The following is a 14,615-nucleotide window of genomic DNA, read 5'->3' on the forward strand; positions in this document are numbered from 1 at the left end:
CACACTGTGATCAGAAGATAACTAGACTTCCAGAATGATCCTCTGGCCATCTAGCACCATGTTGCAATGGCATCATCTGGTACTCGCTTAACTGAATTGAATGGTGTGGCACTGCAGCAATCTGCAAAGAATGAGGATCTCTGTATCCAGGGAGAGCAAACAGTAGTTTGTTTTCAATGCATACTAGTTAAATGGGAATCAATTATGGAGAAGTCCTGGAAGCACTAGCATGGAGGAAAGGTGGGTTGGTATTGAACTTTAAGGTTTGACCATGCTGCACAATAGGAGCTTGTATTGCTTTCTCCTGCAAAACAGACTGGTTTCAGGTGGCTCAAGTGGTTTGTAGGCTATGACCCAGCCCAGGCAATCGAGTCCAGTATCAGTGAAAATACAGGTGTTATGAATAGTAAGGATAAGTAGTGCTGGATTAGAATATAAATCTTAATCAGGATTAAGCCACAGCAAATATGTACCTATGGAGCAGAATGTGCTGTATGAATAGGAAACAAGCTAGTTAAACAGATTCCATAATTTCAGAGACAGCTCTGCTTCAGTCTCCAAGTGGTTGTACCCTTTTACACTCCAAGGAGAATTCTTACTGCACTGAGGATGAAGCTTTTCTTTGAAATCAAATTTGTTCGTTGGCTTGCGACTGAGAAAAACTTGCTGCAGGATTTGTGCAGGATTCACTCACCCCATTGGAAATTCTGTCAGGGCTGAGATGAAATGTGAGCAGGAGGAAGAACCATGTAACGGTACAGGCTCATCTGTTTTCACATGAATACATTAGAGCAAAATCTCACTTTCATGAATCAGCATTTCCTTTGTCAATATCTTTCAATATTAAACAGTAAGGTGACACCAGGATTACATTGGAGGAAAAGTAAATTAAACTACAACAAAAGATTCTTGAGAGTAAATTGACACTTCAGGTCTTGATTCATGGTTCAGCTACGGAACAGGATGGCAATAACTGTTTCCTTCCCACCATGTTTAAAATCATTTTGTAACTGAGAGTTAAAAAGGACATTTCCAGATCCTTAGTGGATACCAGCTCATCCAAATCCCACACTCCACTGAGAAATGATTCCCTTACTCCCTTCCGTGTTTTCTGAAAATTGTAATGCTCATTCAGTTTGCCAAGATATGGAGCATATACTAGTGCACTTCCCTTGTTGCCTAGAAAGAAAATAGCTGATGTTTTAGTATCCTCATGTGCTGAAATGTCATATTCTTCAGCTGAAGTGCAGTGTTTCCTCCTCTTCCTTCTTGCCAAATCCATTTTGTGTTTTTACACATTAACCTCTTCCTGACATAGTGCCACTCATGCATGAAAAGACCAAGTGCTTCTAGGTTGCAAGCGCAGCAGTTGTCTAATATGTTAGGCTTGACAAGGATTCAAAGGAAATACACAAGTTTATGAATGTTATTAATAATTCTAATAAATAATCCTGGGGAAGTTATTTTGGAATGCATATTTTAGTGAAAAGGCTGTCTTTAAAGCTTCTGAAACTGGTGTTTAAATTACATAGGTGTCCTGCTATTCTGATCTTAATGGCAGAAATTATTTTACCTTGAGACACACTTGGTTCATATCCGTAAGTATTCATGGGTTTACATACATACAAATACATGCACTTCTTTGACTTGTCAGTTTAGTGGCACCTCGTCCCTCACACTTACTTGTGTAAGTCTCGTAGGCTCTTTAAAAGAAAAAAAAAAAAGAAAGTTTCCTGTGTTCTTTCACTTGGCATTACTGGTTCGGACAGCCAATCCTGAAATGCTTCTGTCTGCTTTAAAAGTTCACAGAAAATTTAGAAGGCAAACAAAAACCAAGAGAAAACACACTTTCTGCAGGATCAGTGGTGGAAATTGCAATTGCTTCTTTAGTTGCAGAACAGGTTCTGCACAAACAGCAGCAGTGAAAGCTTTCCTACCCTTCAATCCCAGCTCTGACTTAAGAAAGCACCTTTAGAAGAAAATGCATGTATTTTTATATAAATGGGCTTTATCTCTAGTCCAGCCAAATTTTTTTTGGTCTAGATTTAAATACAGACATTGTCATCTCATTGACTTGTTGATGCTAGTGATGCTACTTGTGTTTAAGCATGCTCTGAAGGGGTTTCCTAAGTTCCTAGCTCTAATTTTTCACCTCCTGCTGAGAGCCAGCAAGGAAACTGAGTCATGTCATTTGTGACCTAGTGTGTTCTTAGCAATTCCTAGCAGAAGTCCCTTTAAACAGGGACATGTGGCTTGGGCCAAGTTTCTCAGAACAGAACTATTAGCAGAGACCTCCAGTGTGTTAGTCACTGTGAATATAAATATTGAGAAAGGTCTTATGATATAATGAGAAAAGGCTAAAGAGGTGAGCTGTGCATCACGCTACTTCATCCAATGTACACCTAATCCCGTGTTACACGTTCAACTCTATCTCCAGGCTTATCCTCTGATATGATGATGAGAAGCTCATGCATGTGACTTGAATAAATCATGTAAGTTGCATGTTAAGCAGAGGAATAGTCTGTCAGGAGCCTCATCAAATTCAATAAGGAAAAACATCAAGTCTTGCACCTGGGGCACATAAACTCCCTGCATTGATAAGAATCTGGGGGGAAGTTCTGCTGAAAAGGACGTGGGAGATCTAGCTAAAAATGAACCAGCCATGTGTCCTTGCAGCAAGGAAGGCTGACAGCATACAGGCTGTACCGACAGGAGCACAGCCGGGCAACTGAAGGAAGTGAATTATGGTCCTTGATTCAGCAGCCCATTAGATCACATCTGGAGTATTGCACCTGGTTTGGGGCCCCTTAATATGCGAAATGCACTGATAAACAGGACCAAGTGCCGTGGAGGGCCACCAAGATGCTTGGAGGCTGGAGGACCTGCCCTGAGCAGAGAGGCTGGGGGAGCTGGGCTAGTTGAGCCTGGAGAGGAGGAGGCTTCAGGGGGACCTAATGGCAGCTTGCTGAGGTGCATAGCAGAAGAATGCGAGGCAATGCCCATAAATCGTTAGACGAGAGTTTCTAATGGGTTATACAAAAGCAAATTTTCACAGGGAGGAGTATAAATATAAAGCATTTTATTAGCGGGCTCTTGGTAACTGGAGGTCTTGAAACCTTGCCTCAGAAATGTAGCAAGACAAGGCTCATTTTATGTTGTTCTCCTTCTGAATAAGGTGGCATGTTGACCTAGTTCTGTCATTCTGCAGTCGCGAGCCAATTGGATCCCTCAGCTGCCACCCCATCTCATTTTGCCGCGTTTGGACAGATAGAGCTAATTACAGTAGGTGCTCTATCCAAATTTTTACGGTTTAATTTACAGCATGATGAACAGAGTCAGTGATGGAGATGCAACCAAGGAAGTGGAGGGATGCTCTGACCTTGTCACTCAGATGGATGTGGAGACATACTGCTCTTTTCCCAGATGGCTCTTGAGTTTTACAGAAAGTCAGTGACATGTTTAATTACTTCTGACAAATAGAGAATGCTTTCTCTTTTAGCTGTATTGTGTTATGCCCTTCATGACAGTGGAAAAAGGCAAAGCAGCATCTTGACCGGCCACCCTTTCAGTAGGATGTTATGGACTGAACATCTCAGGGTTGAAGTACAGGCTTTCAGCTCCCCTTGACTCTTGGTGCTGTCAGGATTAGAAATGCCTGATGCAAGAAAGTGCTTGGGTACCTCTGAGGTCAATGAAACTTAAATGCGTGCCCAAATAACGTTCTGCAAAGAGATGTTTTCTCAGCAATCAAGATGTAGTTTACCTGCTATATGGCATTTGATAACTCTTGTTAAACAGAGAAGATTAATTTGAAATTGCATTAGGATGTGGAAAAAAGGGTCAAGATTGTTGCAGTCTCCTGAATTATGATAAACGTAATTAAGGTTGTAAGACTTTTGTCTTCTCATTACTTTTAAAACAAACACATTGAGAGGGGGAAATGGCTATACTTGGAAATCTAGAGCTGGTACGATCAAATGTCTGTTTGCAACATTTGAAGGTGCCTTATTTGTTGGCTTGATGGTGAATTTTTTAAACACTCAGTGTAAAATACTTCCATGTATTTTATGATAGGGAAATGAAAAATGTGCAAGGTGTGTCTTCCCCACTGAAAATTCTTTTGGACCACCTCTGTTTTGACCTGATTTGCAGGCTTTCATTCAAAAGTGGCAGAAAATTAAGGGGACGTTCTTTCAAGAGCGCTTAAGGCTGAAATAGTTCTGGTGCTGTCGGTGAAGGTAAGAATGGCTATCCTGAGTCAGGCCGAAGGGCCAGCTAGGCTAGAGTCTTCCTCTGACAGTGGCCAGCCTCTAATACCAAGCAAGGCTTGAACAGCTATTATATTCTCCCAGCCTGCACCAGTCTGCAGTTCAGCAACTTCCCGAGCCTGAGGTTTTTTTATTTAACAGTTGTTGACAGGCTTTTTCCCATGAACCTCTCTAATCACTTTTTAAAAGCATGTAGGTTTTTGGCACCCATGGTATACTGTAGCACTGAGCACTTCAGCTGAGCTGTGCATTGTGTGAGAAGTCCCTATTTCTGGTTTGTGTTGAGCATGTCTCCTGATAATTTGATTTGCTCTTTGGTAGGTTTTGTACTATGAGAAACAGTGAATAATTATTCTGTATTTATCTTCTCCTTGACTGCTTGTGCTTTGCTGGCTTCCCCCGGTATACGTTTAGCCATTTCTTTTCTTGGCTGAAGAATTGTAATCAAGACTTACTCATGTCTCATTGGAAGCTGTCCCACTCCTTTGATCAACCTTGTTGTGCCTCTCTATATTGTTTCCATTTTTATTATGTTCTTTTTGAGATGTAGGACCGGTGCTGCATTGAGTATTCAAGCAGACACTAACTTTTTATTTAGAAGGTGGCATGATACTGTTTCTGGTTTTATTCCTTTTATAAAAATTTTAGTGTACTTGCTTTTTCAATTTCTGAGTAGTGATCTGATATTTTCATGAAATTATTAAAATTTGCCATGCTTTACTCAAAGATAATACTTCAGAGTCTGCTGGGTGTGCAAATTTAGGTCTGTTCTTTCCATGTACATCAACATTGAATTTCATCTGCCATTTTGCTTCTTATCCTGTCTCTGTCATGAGAAAAATCTGTAACACCTTGGGGTTGGCTTTCTTGTCTCGTTGTCTGCCCTTTCCCACATTACTTGCGATCACCTTTCACTAGTGAAAACTGATCACTTACTCCTACTGTTTGTTTCATGTCTTTTTTAAAAATGATCATTAATTTGTAACACTACTTCCATTCTTGTCCTTTGACAGCCTTCTTTCTACAAGAATCTTTGGTGAAGGACCTTGTCAAAAAACCTGTTGGAAATCCATGTTTATGCTTGTGTAAAGCAATTGAGTCAGAGACTCCTTTTCAGATCTGTCTGGCACAACTTTCCATTACAAAAGGGACCGAGTCTTCCCCATTAAATCACATATGTCAAAGTATCTAATGATTCTGATTTTGCAGTGCTTCCTGCCAATTAGCTGAGTATGGATCTCAGTTATTGAAAGCTCCCTATGTCCAGCTGGGAGCCCATTTTGATAACTGGCATCGTGTTTGTCACCAACAAGCCTCTGGTACTAAGGCAGTTTTAAGCAAGAGGTTGTATTTTCCACAGGTAATGCTATGATAATTTGGCACTTCATTTATACACACTTTTTGCATGGGTAACATAGGATTTGTTCTAAAACGTCCCTTGTTGACACGTGAGTCTGGAACAGGCCCTCCAACACATCCCAAATTCTTAATTGTCCTTGAACAGGCTCAGTGGTAGTTATGAGTATTCTAGGCTTTTGGCTGCTGCCTTTAAATTCTTTTTAATGTGCTTTGTCCTTTTTATGTTATTCCACTTTGCTGAAATTATGTATTTTTGCTGTGGATTGATTATTTATTTTAATTGATTGGCATTTCATAGATCAATTTATCTTAATAGAATCATAGAATAGTTTGGGTTGGAAGGGACCTTTAAAGGTCATCTAGTCCAACCCCCCTGCAATGAGCAAGGACATCCTCAACTCGATCAGGTTGCTCAGAGCCCCGTCCAACCTGACCTGGAATGTTTCCAGGGATGGGGCATCTACCACCTCTCTGGGCAACCTGTTCCAGTGTTTCATCACCCTCATCGTAAAACATTTCTTCCTTAAATCTAGTCTAAGTCTGCCTCCTTTTAATTTAAAGCCATTGCCCCTTGTCCTATCGCGACAGGCCCTACTAAAAAGGTTGTCCCCATCTTTCTCACAAGCCCCCTTTAAGGACTGAAAGGTTGCAATAAGGTGTCCCCAGAGCCTTCTCTTCTCCAGGCTGAACAACCTCAACTTCATACTTCATGGTAACTGTTACAGAGTGGTTCTTCAGTAGTAACTTTCTGAACCCATGTGTTTTCTGCTTAAGATACCACAGGTCAGAAGTTGCTGCTTTTTTTCTAGGGTTCTTGAGGAGTTGTACCGTAAAGCATATTCAGGTATGATGTTTACCCTAACTCATGTAGAGATAACTGTAGTATCTCACTGTTACTGTATTGTCTGTCCAGGCAGTCTCTCCGATCTCTTTGTGTGTGTTTTACTCATTGTCGTCGTTCTGGACAAGTGGTCTGTTGTATGGTCCCAATATTGATGTGGTATTCAAACCATATGGATTATGTTACAAGTTGGTACAATTAACTTGCTTGTCTGCTCTGACTTCTGGTTTTCATGAATGTATAGCAACACTCACTGCTGTGGTTTTCCTATATCATTGCAACATAATTTGTTCTTTTATTTTATAGCATGTAATGATTGTCTGCCTTTCACCAGTATGCTGCTTCTGTCAATATCGTCATTGAAAGCTAGACATTTTTAGGTTTTCTATCTTAGTTTTTAGATTTCTAGTTTCAGTATAGCAGCACTTCCACACTTGGCTCAGTAGCTTATTTTTTGTGCTATGATTAAAATGGAATTATTTCTTCTTTGTGGTTTCTTGTTCAGATTTATTAATGTCTGCCTTATCTTTTATTTATAGATACAAAGTTTTAATGATTTCAGCCCTAGAAAATGTGTCATGTCCATTTGTGCCAGCCTTACTGCACTTCTTAGATTAAACATTCTCCTGTAACATTATTAATTGTAAATGCCAGTAGTCTGGTACCAGCTTGATTTAGATGAAAACCGTCTTTCCTGTATAAGCAGCCTTTCTTCCAAAAGCTTCTGCAGTTCCTACTGAATCAAAATTTAATAGTTAAAGCTCACATTTGTGAGAGGAGTGTTATGCCAGTGTGGAGTTTTTTTCAAAATCATAACCGAAAGATTTAATAGACTTTATTGATGGAAAGAGATTTGTTAGAATAGATAAAATGTTTGTTTTACTGTAAATCTGTGGATACTGAAAATGCGGAGTGGTAGTTGCCAAGCAATAGGCGTTCAGGTGTTGGCTATGACTTTGGAAGGACTAAGCTGTAAAAGATTATTTTCTTCTACCTTTGAGTTGGCACAAGACATTCAGAATCCTCAGCAGAGGGGAGAATCAGGCTAATAAAGGTGGATGCATGGTGTACGGGTAGGATTTGGTTGTAGGAGTTTGAAAGTTGAAGACAGTAAGCTAAGCAGCTTAACATTGTCAGAATAAGAGGGAGTGAAGCTTGTAAGTGCGTCAAGCTGTTTGCTTAGATCTAGACTAAGGAGCTTAAGTAGCTTATAACACCACAAGCTCACTAGCTCCGGAGGAAGGGACTTACAAGCTGTGCAACAGCTATACTTCAAAGGCCTTACAAGTCCCACTGATGAAGCCTGCAGGGCTTCTAGAGAGCATGTCAAGTAAATCTGTCCGTCTGTCTGTGTCTCTGCAGTATCCAAGTGCTTCCTTTTGTTTCCTCCTTATAAAGTTACGGGCAACTCTCCTCCCTGGAGTTATCACAATGTTAAATAACAGGCATTTTAAAATAAGGAGGTTCTCAAAATTAATTTAGGCATGTCCTTTATACATATTCTGTCCTCCTTTTCCTCACTAAAGCACCATACTATTATGTATGCTAGGATGTACCATTTTTCTCTGATGAAATGTTGTATGAGGAACTTGAAAAGGATGAAGAGCCTCTTGCCTTTATAGTAGGGGATAGAAAATTATCTCAACTGTATAGCTGTAAATTAGCTATCTTTGGGGTCTTCATCTTTAAATGTGTTTGTTTCTTGTTGAAGTCTTAAAGACTAGATTGTCACAAGTTGTGGTTGTACTCTATTGCTATGGTCCTATCCAATTCCCATTGAAATCACTTGGCTTACTTGGGTTCAAAGGCTCCTGCAGAGATGGCTACATTCACAAACTTTTGCTCTACAAAATAACTGTCATGTCCTCAAGAGTGTAATTACTTACTAGTCAAAAAATTACCTTCATAATGGTGCTTTCTTGGGTAATTTTGTCATCTTGAGCTTGTTCTGTCCTGACTTCATTAAGTCTACTGAAGATGCACTTTAAATTACAGGCATATGACCAGTTTTCTGTTTTGCTCTGACTCCTTGTTCCCTAAGTATTTAGTTTCTATATTTCGAAGTAGATTCTTACATGTGGTTTAGTATTTTTGCCTGTACAGACTGAAACATATGATGATGAAAAATGGATCTTTGTAAGTTAATAACTTGCACAGTTTAGGCTGATTTTGCAAAGTAGTCTTTCAGGGTATTTTACACTCTTTACAGTTACATGTAATAAGTTATACTAAGAGTAGTTAAAAACACAGTATGGGTGAGGATGGAGAGGACCTCTGACGATTGTCTGGTCAGAGCAGGGCCAACTGGAGGAGGTGGCCCAGGACTGTGTCCAATTGGGTTTTGAATATCTCCAAGGATGGAGGTTCCACAACCTCTCTGGCAAACCTGCTGCAGTATTTGATCACCTGTACAGGTTTTTTTTAAAAAAAAAAAAAAAAAAAAAAAAAAAAAAGTTTACGTTTAAAAGGAATTGTCTTTATTTCAATTTGTGCCCTTTGCCTCTTGTTCTGTCACTGGATGGCACTGAGAAGAATCTGGCTTTGTTGTCTTACTCTCCCACATCAAATATTTATGCACAAGATCCCCCATGAGCCTTCTCTTCTCCAGGCTGAACAGTCCCAGCTCTCTCAGCCTTTCCTTGTATGCCAGGTGTTCCAGTCCCTTAATCATCTTCATGGCCCTTCACTGGACTCAATCCAGTATGTCCACGTCTCTCTTGTACTCTCTTGCCCAGAGCTGGACCCAGCACTACTGGCGTGTATCACGTGCTGAGCAGTGCTCCCTCAACCTGCTAGTAATGTTCTTTTTAAGGCAGCCCGGGATGCTGTTGGCTGCCTTTGCTGCAAGGACACATAGCTAGATCATGTTTACCTTGCTGTACAGCAGGATCCTCAGGTCTTTTTCTCCTAAGCTGCTTTACAGCTCATGGCCTCCAGACAGTCAACCCTCAGCCTGTAGTGGTGCATGGGCTGTTTTCTCCCCAGGTGCAGGACTTTGTATTTCCATTTATTGAACTTGATGAGGTTTCTGTCGGTCCATTCCTCCAGCCTGTTGGGGTCCTGCTGATGGCAGCACAACCCTCTTGTGTGTCAGCACTCCTCTCGGTTTTGTATCATCTGCAAACTTGCTGAGGATACACTCTGTCCCATCATTTAGGTCATTGATGTTGAACAGTATCAGATCAGTATTGACCCTTGGAGTACACCACTAATGAGTTGTCTCCAGCTGGACTTTGTACCACCGATCACAACCTTTAAGTCCAGCAGTTCAGCCAATTTTCAGTCCACCTCACTGTCCACTATCTAATCTGTACTTCTGTTTGTCAATGAAGATATTGTGGGAGTGTCAAAATGCTTGCTAAAATTTAGATGAACAATGTCCACTGCTTTCTGCTCATCCACCAAACCAGTCATCTCATCTTAGAAGGCCATGCTGCCTAATGCCAGTCACCTTTCTATTCTTCATATGTTTGCAATGGTTTCCAGGAGGTTTTGTTCAATCTTCCTAACGATCAAGGTGAACCTGACTGGCCTGTAGTTCCCAGTGTCCTCCTCCTTGCCATTGTTGAAGATAGGAGTGACGTTTGCTTTCTTCCAGTCCTCAGGAGCCTCCCCGAATTGCTGTGACCTTTCAAAGGTAATGAATAGGGGTCTCACTCAATGATACCGGCCAACTGCCTCAGCACTCATGGGTGCATCCTGTGAGGTCCCATGGACTTCCGTACGTCCAGTTTATATAAAAGTTCCTTAACCTGGTCTGTTCCATTGAGGGTAAGCCTTCCCTGCTCTGGACTTTCCTCCTTGCTGCAGGGACCTGGCATTCCTGAAAGCGAATCTTAGCAGTGAAGAGTGAGGCAAACATGGCATCGAGAACTTTGGTCCTTTATCACCAGGTCCCATTAGTTTGCAGTCATATGCTATAGGTCTTGGTCTGTATGTGTGTGTAAGCGTGTTTACGCGTGGGCTCATTTCCAAGCAAACAAGCCTGAGGTTTGTGCTGATTTCCCAGACAAGCTTTTCCTGTTCATGGCTCAGGATGTCAGCCAGCTGCCCCAGTGAGCCAGCGATTCAATTGCAGGGGAAGTTCAGCTTGGGTAAAACAAAGACAACTGTACACGTTTTTCTTCTGATTTTTAATTGCTTCCGTCTCTGTATCTGAAGCATTTTTCTTAAAAATACTTCATTTTGCAGGTGTAGCCTTACGGACTTTCTCTCATCATAGCTTTTCTTATCATTTGCAGCCATTAAAGAGTTCAAAATACTTTTGGCAGGGGAGTTAACACAGGTGCCCTGGAGCAACTCCCATTGGGATAATTGCATTCTTTTTACTTAAAGTCCCCTTTTTGTCAGCCGTTATCTTAGGGTTCATTTCATGTCAAGAGTTGTTGTGCTGTGCTGTCTGCCAGAGAGGGTTGTATTTCACTGCAGACTTGTAGGGCTGAAACTTTTGTATGCAAACTAATTTTTTTTTTTTTTTTTTGATACTGGAAGGACAATCCAATAAACCATTTTCTTTCTTATTGGAAATTGAAATAATGCTGCTTTTTTTGGATGGAGAGAAGCGTACAGGCTGGATTTTGATGTCTCATTGATCTTAAAGCAAAGCCTTGGCTCTAGTTCACAATGAAAAGGTGGTGCGATTTAGATGCTGCTTTGACACTCAGAAGACTTTGGCTTGCAGTCCTAGTTCATCTAGATGAATATCTTCACTCTATCTTTTTCTCACATCTGAAATCAGGATGATGATAATTCCTATCTGTTAAGGGCACTCTGAGGATGAATTGACTATTATTAGACTGGGATTATAAACTCACTCAGTTGTTACATGGGAAATGAGATTCAGGCCCAGAGATTTCTTTATTGTGGTTAATTCTCAGATGAAGGATCTGCTAAGGACCCTGTACACCAACATGTACAGGGGTCTAGACCAGGGTCACTGAAGTTTTCAGGTTCACAGTGGTTTATACGCACCTTGGATGAGATGCTTGTATACAAGTAGAGGAGAATAAACCAGTTTGACACTCAATTCTGGAGAGCAGCAATTGTTGCTTCTGCTGAAAGCTTTTGTAGCATATGGTTTGGATTTCTGCATGATAGGAGAATGGAAGATGTGGGTTAGGGCTCCCATTGTTTCTTCTGGGAATTCGTGGAAGGAAATAGTAGCTGATAGGCCATATAGCCTTTGCATGGTGAGCACGATGTCTCTGATCTGTCAGATCTCTGAGACACGTAGTGCACAGGAGGCCAGGGCACATTTGGTAAATCTTAATGCATTTTGTATTCCTCTCTTTTCAGCCAGTCAAAATTTGAGCTCAGGAAAGAAAGCAAGAAAAAAAAGTCTGAACATATGGCAACCCTAATTACAGGGGTAATGTTGTTTGTTTTGTTTTGTTTTGTTTTGTTTTTTTCACCTTCAAACTCATTACAGTCATACTGACCTTAGTGCTCTTTCCTTTCCTATGGTGCATTCAGCTATTCCCATGAAAAGTTTGCTTTCCTGAGCAGGAAGACTGAGTAAGCATGTGCAGCCAAATACCTGTATTTTTGTTTCATAAGAACAGATGTGCTTTCAAAATTTCTTTTCAAACTGTCTCATAAAGTCACATTTCAGGGGGTTTTGTGAAGAAACATGAAGGATGCCTCTCCTTTTGGAGACTGAGATCCCTTTTCTGACTGATAGCAGAAATGAGTCTTGAACCTAGATTTGACATAAATCAAGCCAGTGTCTTTGCTATTGGGTTTAGAGTCAGTCTAAAGTGACTTCTGCTTGGGGCTATTCTCCTTCTTATGAAATATTCACCAGTCCAGAGAGACAGTGTGACTTTGTATAACTTGATGGTGAAGGAAAATTTGTGGGATAAAGCAGACCCCGGTTGAGGTTCTGTTCCTGTTCTAAATCAGGTGATTTACATCCTAAGTAAGTCCATAGGCAGCAAGGTGATAGTGTTTATCTGCTCTCTTTCTGGTTTTCTTCTGTTGCACGTTTTCTGTCATGGCCTTGAAAAACTCTTTGATTAGCTGTTGTGGTCCAATAAAAAATATCTTGCAGAAAAATTCTTGACCAGCTCTCTCAGAATTAGTAAGTTATGAATTATAGAACAAGGGTGCCAATATGTTCTAGGTAATAGTACATAGGGTTTCCTATTTTATTTAATAAGTCTTTGCTAAAGTCAGCATCTCTATTTAGATCCTTGGCTTGTTTGCAGCTGCTATGTTCCTACTTTGCATATGACAATGTAAGAAGACTTTCTCATGACCAGAGCTTTGTTTTTCCCTTTTTGTGTGATTCTCCATAATTTAGATAGCTTGACAGTGTGTCTTAGTGGATTTTTAATTTTGCAGAAGTTAAGTCAATTTGCTTTTGAAAAATTAACCAGTCAGTACCCTTGAAAAGTCATTGCATCTGTTATTACCTCCACATGTGATAAGTTTAAGAAAATGATTAGCAAAGGTGTCACTCATTTCTGCATGCTGTATATCAGATCGGACTTGCTGTGAAGTAGTGAACCATATTAAAGCTGTGAAATCAGCCCTGCTCTACAGGGACTATAACCAGCTGCACCAATTTTACTACTTTTTTCCCTTGCAGATTCAGGAATGATTGGAATGGAGTTTGACAGTTTATTTACAGATTTGCTGTGACTGACAAGATGCCAGAGGGGAAATGTTTGTACTCCCTGAAGAAAGTTTTTGGTAACTAAGGCTAAATATCTGACAGACAGAATTCTGTTACAAAGCAGAGTGTGATCAACAGTTGTGTTACTGCAGTATTCAGTGCATCTTTTCATTTAAAATACAGCTAAAAATACAGAACTAAAGCCAGCATTTGCCTTGATGTTAAGTGTCCGTACAGAAGAGAAGATGTGCGGCACTGGTGAATTCAAGCCTTCCAGTCCAATCCTGATCTCTCATCCCTATAAGAAATTAGGGAAAGGAGGATGAAAAACACTCACATGCTGTCTTTTTTCCTCTTGGTCACCGATTTTTCAAACTTAAAATTTGTACGTTCCATAAATTTTTCAATATGGGACTGGACCTCTTACATGGTAAATTCAAGTCTCCTTGACAACCGACCTGCTTCTCTTACCTTATGGGCTGCCAAGAGTTCACGAACCATGCATTGAAAACTTATGTCCGTGTATGCAATGTTAAGGTTCCTTGCAGTTTAACCTTGAAATGAATAAATAAAATTAATCTTGTTTTCCTCTTACATTCATCCCTTGGCTTTGAAACTAGGGCTTTTTCTTTTTCATGATCATGTCATTCTGTTTCTGATTGTCAGTGTAAATCTGCAATAACGTGACTAATGTATCCTCCTTGTGTATAAAAATCTGTCTTATACAATGATACTTTGAAAACAGAAACCTTTTGGAAGAAGATGCATGAGCTATATACTGTATTATATACAATATATGGGTAGTAATATAATACTCTGTATTCCCAGAAATAGTATTAAACATTTGATCAGGAAAGTATTTTTTGTTCATTAATAGCTCTTTGTTCATTTAAAAGGCACAGAAGCTTTTGTACATTGAAAAGGTTAATTATACTCGGAGTAAAGGTACTCGAATAAATTGTGTGTTTTATGGGTAGCAGAGGTTGAAGGTGGGCAGATTTGTCTAGCAGAGAGAAAAAATACATTTTTATTAAATTGTTAGGTGTTAAGAAGTGCTGCCAACTAGCCAAATGTAATCTGAGTATTCATGAGCAAGAGGTACGAATATATTGTAGGGGACAGAAAATACGCACCTGGGTGCCTGTGTCCTTACTTGCATTTAAGCCAGTCCTACTGGTTATGCCTAGTAGCACAGATTTTATTAGGGTTAATTTTTTTCTTAATTTTTTTTTGATGATGTTCTGGCTGGATTGGTAATCTCCTGTAGACTGGATTCTTTCCTGTATTATTTTTGTTATAGTAAGACTATGCATCAAGAAAGAGATGTAGAGCACTGTTAGCGAAGAATAAATGAGCAAAGGCAAAACGAGCCTTTCTCAGTCATGATCTTCTAGTGAAGTATGTCCCTTTTTAATATTGATATGTGAGGTATGACTTACAGAAAAACCTGAATACACTGTGTTGTACCACAACTCTAAGGAAGATTCCTCTGGCTCTCTGGTTATTAGATCATCAGGCTGAGCTCACCTGC

The 14,615-nt window shown here is 40.1% G+C and overlaps 1 protein-coding gene across 4 annotated transcripts in view; it reads left to right on the forward strand.

Moving 5' to 3' along the window:
• XYLB (xylulokinase) overlaps positions 1 to 14,615 on the forward strand; it is an 85,446-nt gene that overhangs the window by 39,527 nt on the left and 31,304 nt on the right. The window contains exons 16-17 of one of the 4 annotated variants that reach the window (XM_069778250.1): positions 11,764 to 11,836; positions 13,058 to 13,673. The exons of the other annotated variants lie outside the window; for them this stretch is intronic. Of the exons in view, the coding sequence (XP_069634351.1) occupies positions 11,764 to 11,828 (65 nt within the window). The 3' untranslated portion in view covers positions 11,829 to 11,836; positions 13,058 to 13,673. Of the gene's footprint in view, positions 1 to 11,763; positions 11,837 to 13,057; positions 13,674 to 14,615 lie in introns of those variants that run through there. 4 annotated transcript variants of the gene reach the window in all.

Source organism: Haliaeetus albicilla, chromosome 2 (genome assembly GCF_947461875.1).
Source record: "Haliaeetus albicilla chromosome 2, bHalAlb1.1, whole genome shotgun sequence".
NCBI classification, from domain to species: Eukaryota; Metazoa; Chordata; class Aves; order Accipitriformes; family Accipitridae; genus Haliaeetus; species Haliaeetus albicilla.